Here is an 11,538-nt window from a genome sequence, read left to right on the forward strand (position 1 = left end):
GGGGCGGGGAGCCGCGGCCGCGCCGGGTGCCTCCCACCCCGCCCTCAGCGCCCCCGCCCCTCCAGGAAGGGGAGGAGGCGAGGGGAACCCGCCGCGGAGGCCCAGCGAGCCCCCCGCCCAGCCCGGCGACCGGGGACCCCCGCACATGAGGTGGACGCCCCTCGGGAGCACTAGGGTGCAGAGCCCGGCGCGAAGGTAACCCGGAGACCGCGGGCTGGGGAGGGGCAGGACCTCTGGGGGCTTGGCTGCGCGGGGTGGCTTCTGCAGCCACCTCGGTCTGTGGAACGCCCCAGGTACCTCCCCCAGTTCCTTCCCCTGCCTACCTCTAGCGCTTAGCTCTGCGGTCCTTCGGCTCTGCCTGTCCAAGACTTGCTATTCGTGTCGCTGTGCTTAATACTGTCTGTCCGTCACCCTAGTTGCTTCTGACTGCTCATTTTCTCATTCATTTTCCCTCCCTGACTTTGGTTCTCCCATCGAAGCTTGCTGTCTAGTTACCGCTCTGCTTTTTGTGGTCCGCTGAGTTCCGCAGCGTCCAATTACTTGACTTCTGTCTTCTGCCTGTCTCACCGCTATCAGCAAGCACATTTCCCCGCTCACTTGGGTCGCTTCCCTCCTGGTACTCTACTCTGTCTGTCCCCTTCCCCCGGTGTTTTTGACGCCTCTTTGGAACCTCATTTTCATCAAGGTTCTATATACAACGAGGACTCCTGGGCGTCTACTCTCCCTGCGCTCCAGATTACTTCCATTTCTTGGGCACAATCTTCCCCGAACCACCCCCTTCTCCCGCCCCCGTACCCATGCCCCATCCTTTCTACAAGATAGAGTTTTATGGTTAGGGAAATTGATTTCCTCCACCTCTTGGCTCAGTAGGCCCAGCACCAGTTCCACTTCAATATCCTCTCCTAGCTCCCTTCCAGGGGTCTGTGCTCCTACCCACCCAACCCATACACACCAAAGACTACCTTTCAGGATGAGCGTAGTTTAGTTATTAAGGAGACTGCATGGTTCAGCTTCTCACTCCTTCTTCCCATTTAATTCTGAAGACTTAAACTCACTGTGCCCTCCTAAACTTCTTGTTGTCTTCATTTTCTGTACTTAATTTTACACTTCCAACATTGATCCCAAACAAATAGATTTCTGTGCATGGGATCTAGGAATCCTGGTTTTGATGACAATTTCCCTTGATTTTTTTTAACCTGGTTTCCTTCCTATCTCTAGATCCATTTCACAGCCTGAAAAAAATATTAATAAGGCTTCCATTTTGGGGGAGATGAGGGGTCATATAGCTTAATTAGCATTTTCACCTATGAATGTAGGAATTAATGTCTCCTCTGCCTAGTAAAGGGGGGTCTCCTGTCTCTGAGTCCAGTGACCTATACAACTATGCGTGCTGCCTCTAATCCTTACCCACTTTTTTTCTTCACATGCTGATAATGAGGATTCATGGGTCTGTATCTGTTTAGTGCTTTGATATTTTGGCAAAAGATGTGGGGCGAAGATAGACTAGAGTTGAAGCTGATATGATCTCTCCTATGTACTTGGGTTATATCCATGTTTGCAGTGACATTTGCTATTCTAAAATGAAACTGAAGAGATGGGTAGTTCTTGGGGGATACTGATGCTATCAGATGATATGGGGAATGGAATAACAAGAAATGTCCCCAACTCTATTTCTAACACCAAGTGGTTTGATTTTATTTACTTTGCTTGTTTTGGATGCAGTCATTAAGATAAATCTACCTACTAAAACTGCTGATAGCCCCCAGCAGAAATTCTGGTTTATAAATAGTGCTTTGCTGACCTAAGATTTCTAGTGGCCCCGTGCCTCAAAAGTATAAAATACAGTGTCTAGGTTTAGCAAAAGGGAAAGAAAAAAAGAATGAACAAAAAAAAACACCTTATTGTCATTTGGTGCTGGCTTAGAGCTCCCTGTCTTCTTGCTTCTCCTTTCCTATTTCTTTGCTTGGTTCTTACCAAGGTTTTCATACGTCTTTTTGGAAGTTTTAGTGTAGGCCCCAGAGGGTAAATTGTGACCACTTTACTGGACTAAAAAATTGAATCTTACTTTGTTGAAGATTTTCATTTCTGTATATTTAATATGTCGAATACCTGGGATTCATTTGTTAAAATAGATTACATTCAGTTGTGAAGCCGTCTTTGCAGATGGGGAAACTGAGGAATAAGAAGGGAAAGTGACATGCCTGACGTGTTACTATCAGTAGCCTGAGCTGGAGCCAGGCAGCTATTTGGGCTGTGTGGACTGTAGGCCAGCTCTTCTACCTCTTAGTTTTATGACTTTTCATGATGCATTTTACATATGTGTATCTTAGGCTCCTCCTCCATAAAATGAGGACAGCGAGTACTCAAACCGAGTGACACTGCCTTAATCACAGATTTTTTCTGTTTTGAAGAAGCATGTGCTAGTCTCAAGACTTGAGACCTACTGGGACAGCTTCTTTAACCTCAGAAAACCTAATAATGGAGATAATATTATTTACCTTAAAGCACTGCGAGAGATAATGGAGGTGAAGAGCTTAGCTCAGTGAGAGGAGGCACCTAGTGGCTCCTCAGTAAATAGTAACCATGGTTAAGATGATACTGATAAGGACCTCGCAGATGCAGATGTAAACTAGGTAGCAGTAAGTTTTAAACAGGAAGATTTAAAACTGTTAAAAAGTGTTATGGGAATGTAGGGTGTCCTTAGTATTATGAGGTGCTGTCTTACATTCTTGCCATTTTATTTTTAATGACAGCTATGAGGGAATATGTAAAAGTTGTTTCTTTTAAGACACTGCGTAGCTTCAGAAGGTGGTGTGGGGAAAAGTATATTATGGTTTTGGTAGTTATAAAGCCTGAGAAATTGTGATTTATGGAAGAAGATTCTTAGATAACTTGAATCGTAACATGAAATAATAGTTTGAGATCAGGTGTAATTTAATCCTTTGCTACTTCCATCTAGGTCTTGAGTCAGAGCACCAGCCTTGGGGACCCTGGACCACTATCATGGAGACTGAGAGTGAGCAGAACTCCAACTCTACCAATGGGAGTTCCAGCTCTGGGGGCAGCTCTCGGCCCCAGATAGCTCAGATGTCACTGTATGAACGGCAAGCAGTACAGGTGAGGCTCGGCTCTGCAGGGCTGTGATCTGTGAGTACTGGCTTGCGGTAGGCAAGGATGCTGGAAGATAATCGCCCTTAGTTCCTTTCCAGAAAACTGGGGGAGCTGGATTAGGTGATGACTAAGGTCCCTTCTAGTTCTGAGAATCTTAGGAGTTTACAACAGTTTGAGCAAGCAAACAGAATGAGATTCAGTCTTTAAGGTTTTGTTTTTTTTTAAATACCATTCAATTCATGTAGCTAAATTCTAACCATTTCTCTTCATGGTTTGTCAGGTTTATAATCTTTGGTCTTTTTGTAAATCACCCTGAGCAATGGAAGAATAAAATAGTAAATTCCATGTTTTTAAAAATATGCTTGGGAATGGGGTCCTTAAAGTATTTTGGTTACTAGAATAACTGCACATCATAAGAATAGTTCTAATCATTAAAGAATAAGAATATGGTAACATCCTAAAGTTAACACTTAAAACTAAGTTACCAGTATCATTTTTATAAATGTCCATTAGCATTATATTGTAGATGTTTGAAAATGCCAGTTATTTGAAAATTTTACCTGATAGAATCTTTCATAAGCCACTGTTTACTTGAGTTTTTCATTATTTTTAACCCCTTAGGGCTTTATCACCTCTATTGTATCCCTAGAATATGGTCTTTTATTTTCTTCTTCTCTTCACATTAATGGACATCCTGTTTATTTGCAACCTTTCTAGTCCCAATCCTCTCCCTTGCTGGTTTCATTTTGGGAAATAAGTGTTCCTGTGAGTTACGCTGCTTTGTTTTGTATAAGAATAGAGCATAGCAGAATTAACTGCTGCTCCACTTTTTGAGGAGTATGTGAACTTACTGGTTCTCATGTTCACAAACAGGACAAGCCAGAAGCTGATGATTTAGCCAGACTCCCATCTTCCTTTGTTTCTCTCCTTGCCATGTGTCCCTTTCATAGGATCACAGCGATATGCATAGTGTAGAGGTTAGCAGTGATTCATTCTAAGTCGGCTGATCCTCTCTTTCTCCTCCTAGGCTCTGCAGGCACTGCAGCGTCAGCCCAACGCGGCTCAGTATTTCCACCAGTTCATGCTCCAGCAACAGCTCAGCAATGCCCAGCTGCATAGCCTGGCTGCAGTCCAGCAGGTGAGAGGTCAGCAGCCAGCTGGCCCAAGAGGGAGGGGAGAGGCGCCACAGGTGGGTGGGGGCATACTGCATCCTCCACTAAGCCCGGCTGGAAACGTTCTCCTCTGCCTCCTGTCCTCCTGTCGGAGGGTGAAGAGATCTTAGCTTCTGGGGTTGCAGTAAGGACTGTGGGAAAATTGCCTTTTAGAGCTAGAATGGCTATGCCGAGACCTGCACTGTGTAGCATGGTCGCCACTAGCCGCGTGGAGCTATTGAGTGCTTAAAGTGTGGCCATTCCAAATTGAGATGTGCAGCAAGATTTTAGATTTCAAAGACTTAGGAAAAAAAAAAAAGTAAAATATCGCAGTAGTTTGTTTACATTGGTTACATGTTGAAATGAGGGATATATTTGCTTAAATAAAATCAATTATTAAAGTGTACTTCTCCTGTTTCTTTTCCCTTTTAAAAAAATGTGCATATTCGAAAATTATATATGCGGTTCACATTATATTTGTATCGGACAGCTCTGGGTTAGACTTACCAGTGATGTGACCTGACCAAAGGTTCTTCCACTTAAAAGAAAGTGGGAGAAAGAGGACAAGTTGCCTGCCTGCGCCGGGAGGGTTATGTGGGAATGTTTGGGTTAGCATATGTGGTAAGGTGAGGTTACTGCATAGTGAATATACTTTTCCTTGCTCCATAATAGTCTCTCGGTTCTTAACCTGAAATCTTTATTGCGTTTTGTGCCTCCGATTTATTGCCGGAAGATTAAGATCCTTTTCCTTCATTGCCTCTGCTCTTTCTTATTTCCTTTCCTCTCTGACAGGCCACAATTGCCGCCAGTCGGCAGGCTAGCTCCCCAAACACCAGCACTGCACAGCAGCAGACTACCACCACTCAGGCCTCAGTGAGTACTGCTTCGCCCCACCGAGAGGCTTCTCTCTCTGCGTCTTTGTCTGTGTGTTAAACTTTGTGCAGCTGATCGCAGAGTGTTTATTGAGCCATCAATGGTATTAGCTGCTCTTATGCAGAGAATGTTAGTAGAAGGAGAAGTCACCAGCTTGAATCTATATAGGAGTCTTAATGAGGAGGACTAAGAAAGGAAGAAAATCCTGGGGAAGAAGAGGAGATAATAAAGAAAAGGGAGTGATCTCTGGACCTTTCAATGAGAAGTAAAATCTGTTCCATTTCATTTCTTTGCCTTCTCAGCTGTTACACTAGTGGTTAGGGACTGGTTTCTTTACTTTGGTGATACCCCCCAGTAGCCAGGATGACAGTTATGGGCAGAAAGGTATTATTCATTTCCTCCTGACTCTGTGAAAAGTAAGCTATTCTATTCTTGACCGTGTGACTCTGAATATGTCAGTCATTTACATTTCCTTTTACCTCTCCCAAATCCTTAGTCCTGGTTCCTTTCTATACCACGCAGATCAATCTGGCCACCACGTCGGCCGCCCAGCTCATCAGCCGATCCCAGAGTGTGAGCTCTCCCAGTGCTACCACTTTGACCCAATCTGTGCTACTGGGGAATACCACCTCCCCACCCCTCAACCAGTCCCAGGCCCAGATGTATCTACGGGTAAGCCACAGACACAACGGCCATTGTCCCAGGGGCATAATTGTTCTGAATCCTGGCTAGGACTTAAGTGAAAGCTACTTTATTTAACCCTAGTTACCCAGCTGTTTTAAGAAACGCTGATCTACTTCCTACTTACCTCTAGAAGTACCACTCAGTATTCACAGGTAGCCTGCAGGTTACATTGAGATACTAAGTTAGAAGATGTTCACCTTAACATTTGACTAAATTATCATCAGATAGTCTAATCTTTAAACCTGTGGCTCAAGTACACAAATTCTAAGTGTTATCTCTTAGCCTGTCTATACTTACTGTACATAAATACTTGTTCTAAAATCCTCGCTGTCTCAGCTTCTTTGATGTTTGACTCTTTGTTATCAATCTACATTTTTATACACATTCTAGGTTTTCTTCTGGATGATGCATCACTTATGGAGAATAAGGGTCTCCTGGGTTGGTGTGGAAAGGGGCAGGGCTTAGCTGTTTCGTATCTTCTGTTTATTTTGTCTTGTGGTCCTTCCCTTCCGTTTCTTCTGTCTTCTTTTCCTCTTGTTCTCTTTCCTCTGCTCTTCCTCCTCCTCCTCTCCTTGCCAGCCACAGCTGGGAAACCTATTGCAGGTAAACCGGACCCTGGGCCGGAATGTGCCTCTAGCCTCCCAACTCATCCTGATGCCTAACGGCGCAGTGGCTGCAGTCCAGCAGGAGGTGCCATCTGCTCAGTCTCCAGGAGTTCATACAGATGCAGATCAGGTCAGTGGCAACCATTGACCTGTGGATGGGCACTGGGGAGGATGAAGGGAATGACCGTAGACTAAGGCCACCCTTCCACCCCATTACCACTTTTCAGAATTTTTATTTTTTTATTTTTTATTTTTTTGCCCTTCATTTCTATAGAACTTGAATCCCTTACAACTTTTGAGTTATTTGAGTTAGGAAGGGAGGTAGATTTCACTGAAAACAGCCCTCTGGGTCTGGGAAGCCTTATTCTTAACACAGGACCAATTTCCTTACCATTCTTTTAGCCCTCCATGGCTCAGTTGATTCAGGAAGTCTTACTTCTCTCTCCTTGCAGTACTGTCTCTGGAAGATGGGGGATGGTTGAAGGAATTCTACTGTTATATAGATGGCGCTGACCTGGCTAAGTTGCTGGAAGAATGTTTGATTCCTTCTCTTTATGAGTTCCTGTAGCTCTCAACTTTCAGCAGTCTGTTTCTATTCACTGTATTCCCAGTGAAATCTTCACCATTGCTTCCCATGCCTTATCCCCACAATATATGTAAAAGTGTTAGTGTTTTTTTTTTAAATATACCGGTATATCTCCTGAATTTTTTATCTTCTTATGAATGGGATATAAACTGGGATCTCATAATACTTATTTTATTCTTTTATCAGTTAGCAAATAAATATTGAGCTTTCTATTGATGTGCTCAATTGTATACTAGAAACTTTGGGGGATAGAAAAGAAATATGAGTCAAGTCTTTATAAAAAAGAGCTTAGAGAACAAAGAAGTACAAAAGTAAATGCACTAACTGAGTGACACAATTTTAGACAAGAGTTGGCTGCACTAATTCTCAGTGACTTTTGGGACACTTGAGCAAATTCTTGGAGGATGGGTATGATTTGATTTGGAGTAAGAAGAAAACTGGAGAGAGAACATGATCTGTAAAGGCATAATTTATATATGTGACTGTGAGCTGGGGGTGAGTGGATAAAGTGGAGACAACAGGCCTGATGATGGAAAAGGTCATTGTTAGGGAAAAATCTGAAAGCCAAGTAACTTCATAGGTAGCAGGGGTCGTTGCTGGCTATTGAACAGCAAATTAATAGGATAAGGCAAGTACTTTAGAAAGAATCACCTAGGAACACTGGCTGGAGAAGAAAAAGAAATTAGGGAATGTACTAAAAAACTCTTGGGGTCATTTTAGTTACATGTAAGGCCTTTGTTTTCGACTGGTAATAGTGGTAGGATCAGAGGTTGAGGTTGAGACTGCTTCCATATCCAGTTCTTTCATTTATCCATCTATTTGTTGAGTGTCAACATGTGGAGGGACAGAGTAGTGGTTGAAAATGTGAATCTGCTATTTGGGACAGATACCAGCTCTACAATTTACTGTGTGACCTAGGCAAATGACCTAACATCTTTCTGCCACGGTTTCTTCATATAGAAAATAACTTTTATAAAATACTTACCTCAGGGTGTGTTGTGAGGACTAAATGAGTTGATATGTATAAGTGCTTGAATAGTACCTGGACATAATGAGTATTTAAGAGTGTTAGCTGTCATTATGATGTATCAGACATTCCTTAACTTTGAATGCTCAAGAAAGTCATAATCGCTAGACTTATAGAGATTACAAATCACTGAAGGATCAGCCATTAAACAAATAACCACCTGAATGGTTTAGGAATTGCTTCATTAGAAAGTACAGAGTGCTGTGAAAACAGAAAGGGACTCAATTTAGCCTTGGGATGGGGGTAGAAGGCCTCCCTGTGGAGGTGACAGTGGAACTGGGGCCTGTAGAGAAGTTAGTCAGGTGAAGACTTGGAAGGAGAGTAGTGAAGGCAGGGGATTTTTGTGTCCAGAGATCTGAGGAGGGAGGAACTTTATATATTGGAGGAGTTGAAAGAAGACCTGTGTTCCTGGAGTTTGGCAAAGGGGGATAGAGATGGTGCTGGAGAGGTAGGTGAAACCTCATCCTTCAGGACTGTGGGTGCTGTGTTCAGGATTTGGGCTTTATGCGAAGCTATGGAAGGATTTCAAACATGGAATTGACATGGAGAGATTTGAGGGGTTCTTTCCTTCTTAATTTTAAAGATTCTTGGCTTCTCTGTGGAGAATAAATGGAAATGGTGTGAGTGTGACACAGGGCGAACAGCACCATCATAACAATCTAGGGGAAAGATGGTGTTTGGATTAAGTGATAACAATGAAGATGGAGAGAAACGGGTAGATTTGAGAAAAACTTAGAAGGTCAGTGAAGAAGAACAGAGTCAGTGGATGGGGAGTTGACGGAGATGCCAGAGATGAGATCTGACACAGTGAGGTGGCTGGTAGTGATAATTATGAGATAAAGAAATGTTGGAGAATTGGATTTAGGGTGAAGTTCACTTTTGGGTATGGCGACCATGCAGGAAGGAGATATTAGGTCAGCAGTTTTACTTATGTGGTGCTCGAGCTCAGAGGAGACCTCTGAGTTGGAGATAAACATTCAAAAGTAGTAGGCATATAGATAACAGAAGTCAAGGGAACGTTTGAAATTCCTTAGGGAGATGGTATGGATTGAGAAGAGAAAAGCCTTTAAGATGGAAAGCCTTTAGGATGAGCCCCTTAGAAAACAGAGCAGTTCAAGGTCGAGTACAGGGTGATGGGCTGGCAAAGGTGAGTAAGAAAGAGTGACAGAGAGGCAAGAGCATAGAATGAAACAAGAAGTGACGAGGGTCCTTCGTCAAACACAGTAAAGAGGCAAGAAAGATGGACTCTGTCAAATGCAGTAAAGGGCAAGAAAGGTAGAGCTACTGATACGGATGGAGAGCCTTTTCAGTGGAATCATGGGGGTGAGGGATGCCTGGATAGTGGGAACAGATACAGTGAATGGAAACAGGTAAGAGTTTAGCAGTGTCAGGAAAGGATGAAACTGGGGTAGGGGAGGTTTGGTTCAGGGACGCTGACAGGAGGGAGGGAGCCAGCAGAGGAGAGGTTGAAGAGACAGGAGAGAGCTGGTAACATAAGTTTCTTGAGAAGGAAGAAGGAGAGAACTAAGTGATGGGTGCTTATGCAGGTGAATGTGTGATTTGGTCCTGGAAGTAATGGACTCTCATGCTCATAATGGTTTCATTGTCTGCAGGGGTGAATGAGAGGGGAAAAAGGAAGTGGTTCTGAGGTACAAGGAGACTAGGAAAGTTTTAAGTAAGCCATTACGGAAAGGAAGCTGATTAGAAAAAAACTGTATAATTGCCTGATAATATTAAATGCCCCAACTCCTAATCCTAATCATTCTTGTAAATCTTTCTCAAAAACTGTCACTGCTTTACTGCTGTTGCCTGAATTCAGGTTCTTTTTTATTTTTAACCTGGATTACTGGACTAGTTTTCTCACTGGTCTCTTGACTTCAACCTTATCTGCTTCTAATCCTATTTCACATTATTATCAGAATAAGTTTCCTTAATATGAAAATATATGTTGTTACTAACACTTTTAATTGTATCTCTGCTATACAGAATTTGCTAAATCACAATCATTGGTTCATGACACCCTCTCATCAATGGTCCATTCATAGCCCACTTTTATTTATTTACTCAGTAAGTTTTAATAATATAATAAGCAGTTCCAGTTCCATCTACTGCCTGCCCCTACCCATGGTAAGAACATTCTGATTCCTAGGTTTATCCTTACTTGGTATCCGTAGAGTTTTATTGCAATTACATATACTAAAGTACATTTTATTATGGAAAAATTTAAACGTAAAAACGTAGCAAAAAAAGTGAATCCTTATGCACTTACTATTTAACTTTAGTATTTTATCAACACATGACCAGTCTATCCAGGCCCCTTACCTCCACTTGTGGGTTATTTTAAAGCAAATTCCAGACACCACATCACCACACACACACACACACACACACACACACACACACACACACACATACGGCGTGATCAAACCATATGATGAATATTTAAATAAAAATATTTATTACGCTAAAAGACACATTGCCATTAATTCCCCTCAAAACACTCCCCCTCACTTCGAACACACTTATCCCATAGTTCTTGCCAATTTCTGAAGAAGTTCTGGAAGTCCTCTTTTGTGAGTGTCTTTAGTTGCACTGTTGTGGCTGCCTCGATGTCCTGAATCATTTTGACTTTGGGGAAGAGCCACAAGTCACACAGTGCCAGATCCAGTGAATAAGGTGGATGAGGACACACTTTAATGTTTCTGACAGAAATTGCTGTACCAGAAGTGATGTGTGACATGGAATGTTGTCACGATGGACGATGATTTACTGAAAACTTTAAAACACTTTCTCTCAATTGTAGCTCACTCCCAACTGACTGCATTGACCAAGTTGAAACTTGTCACACACTGTTACTAAGGTTCAACGTGCCACTTCCTGTATTGAAGATCCCTGCCTTTCTGTTGGATGGCACTCAGCAACAGCATTCACCGTATTTTTCAATCACAAGGGAAAGGCTCTGTGTCACACATCATTTCTTTTTTTTTTTAAGATTTTTATTGGGGAATTGGGAGGATGGGAATAGCGCTGGGGAATTGGGGGAAGGGGAACAGACAAGCTGCTGTCGTTCTTCAGTCTACTTGTGGGGGACGTTGCTTCACTGGCCCAAGTTGGCACATCATTGCGCTTTTCCCGGGTGAGGCAGATCAGTCGCCAGCTTCTAGACGGCCGCTCACTGCGGCTGCTGGCTACACACGGTAGCCCATGGCAACCCATTGCAGCAGGGGCTGCAGCCTATGCCATCACCTGCAACTCAGGCGATGCTGGTTGAGCTGTTGTTCAGCATCTTAGCTGTAGAGGGCAGTGTCACTGGCTCTCATATGTGGGATCTGAACCGGGACCCCTGGCGCCCCAAGCCAGCTCTTTTTTTTATTTTTTATTTTTTTATTATTGGGGAATTGGGGGTATGGGAACAGCACTGGGGAATTGGGGGAAGGGGAACAGACAAGTTGCTGTCCTTTTGTTCTTCAGTCTAGTTGTGGAGGACGTTGCTTCACTGGC

General features: G+C 43.2%; 1 protein-coding gene across 7 annotated transcripts in view; it reads left to right on the forward strand.

The window, feature by feature from the left end:
• PHC1 (polyhomeotic homolog 1) overlaps positions 1-11,538 on the forward strand; it is a 41,285-nt gene that overhangs the window by 15,889 nt on the left and 13,858 nt on the right. Inside the window, exons 1-7 of one of the 7 annotated variants that reach the window (XM_019626177.1) lie at positions 7-195; positions 1,439-1,447; positions 2,960-3,117; positions 4,139-4,249; positions 5,055-5,135; positions 5,658-5,807; positions 6,399-6,554. In XM_019626177.1, the coding sequence (XP_019481722.1) occupies positions 1,444-1,447; positions 2,960-3,117; positions 4,139-4,249; positions 5,055-5,135; positions 5,658-5,807; positions 6,399-6,554 (660 nt within the window). In that variant the 5' untranslated portion in view covers positions 7-195; positions 1,439-1,443. The other 6 variants (XM_019626179.1, XM_019626176.1, XM_019626178.1 and 3 more) reach the window with 6 other exon arrangements.

The sequence above is a fragment of the Hipposideros armiger genome, unplaced genomic scaffold, assembly GCF_001890085.2.
Source record: "Hipposideros armiger isolate ML-2016 unplaced genomic scaffold, ASM189008v1 scaffold_662, whole genome shotgun sequence".
NCBI classification, from domain to species: domain Eukaryota; kingdom Metazoa; phylum Chordata; class Mammalia; order Chiroptera; family Hipposideridae; genus Hipposideros; species Hipposideros armiger.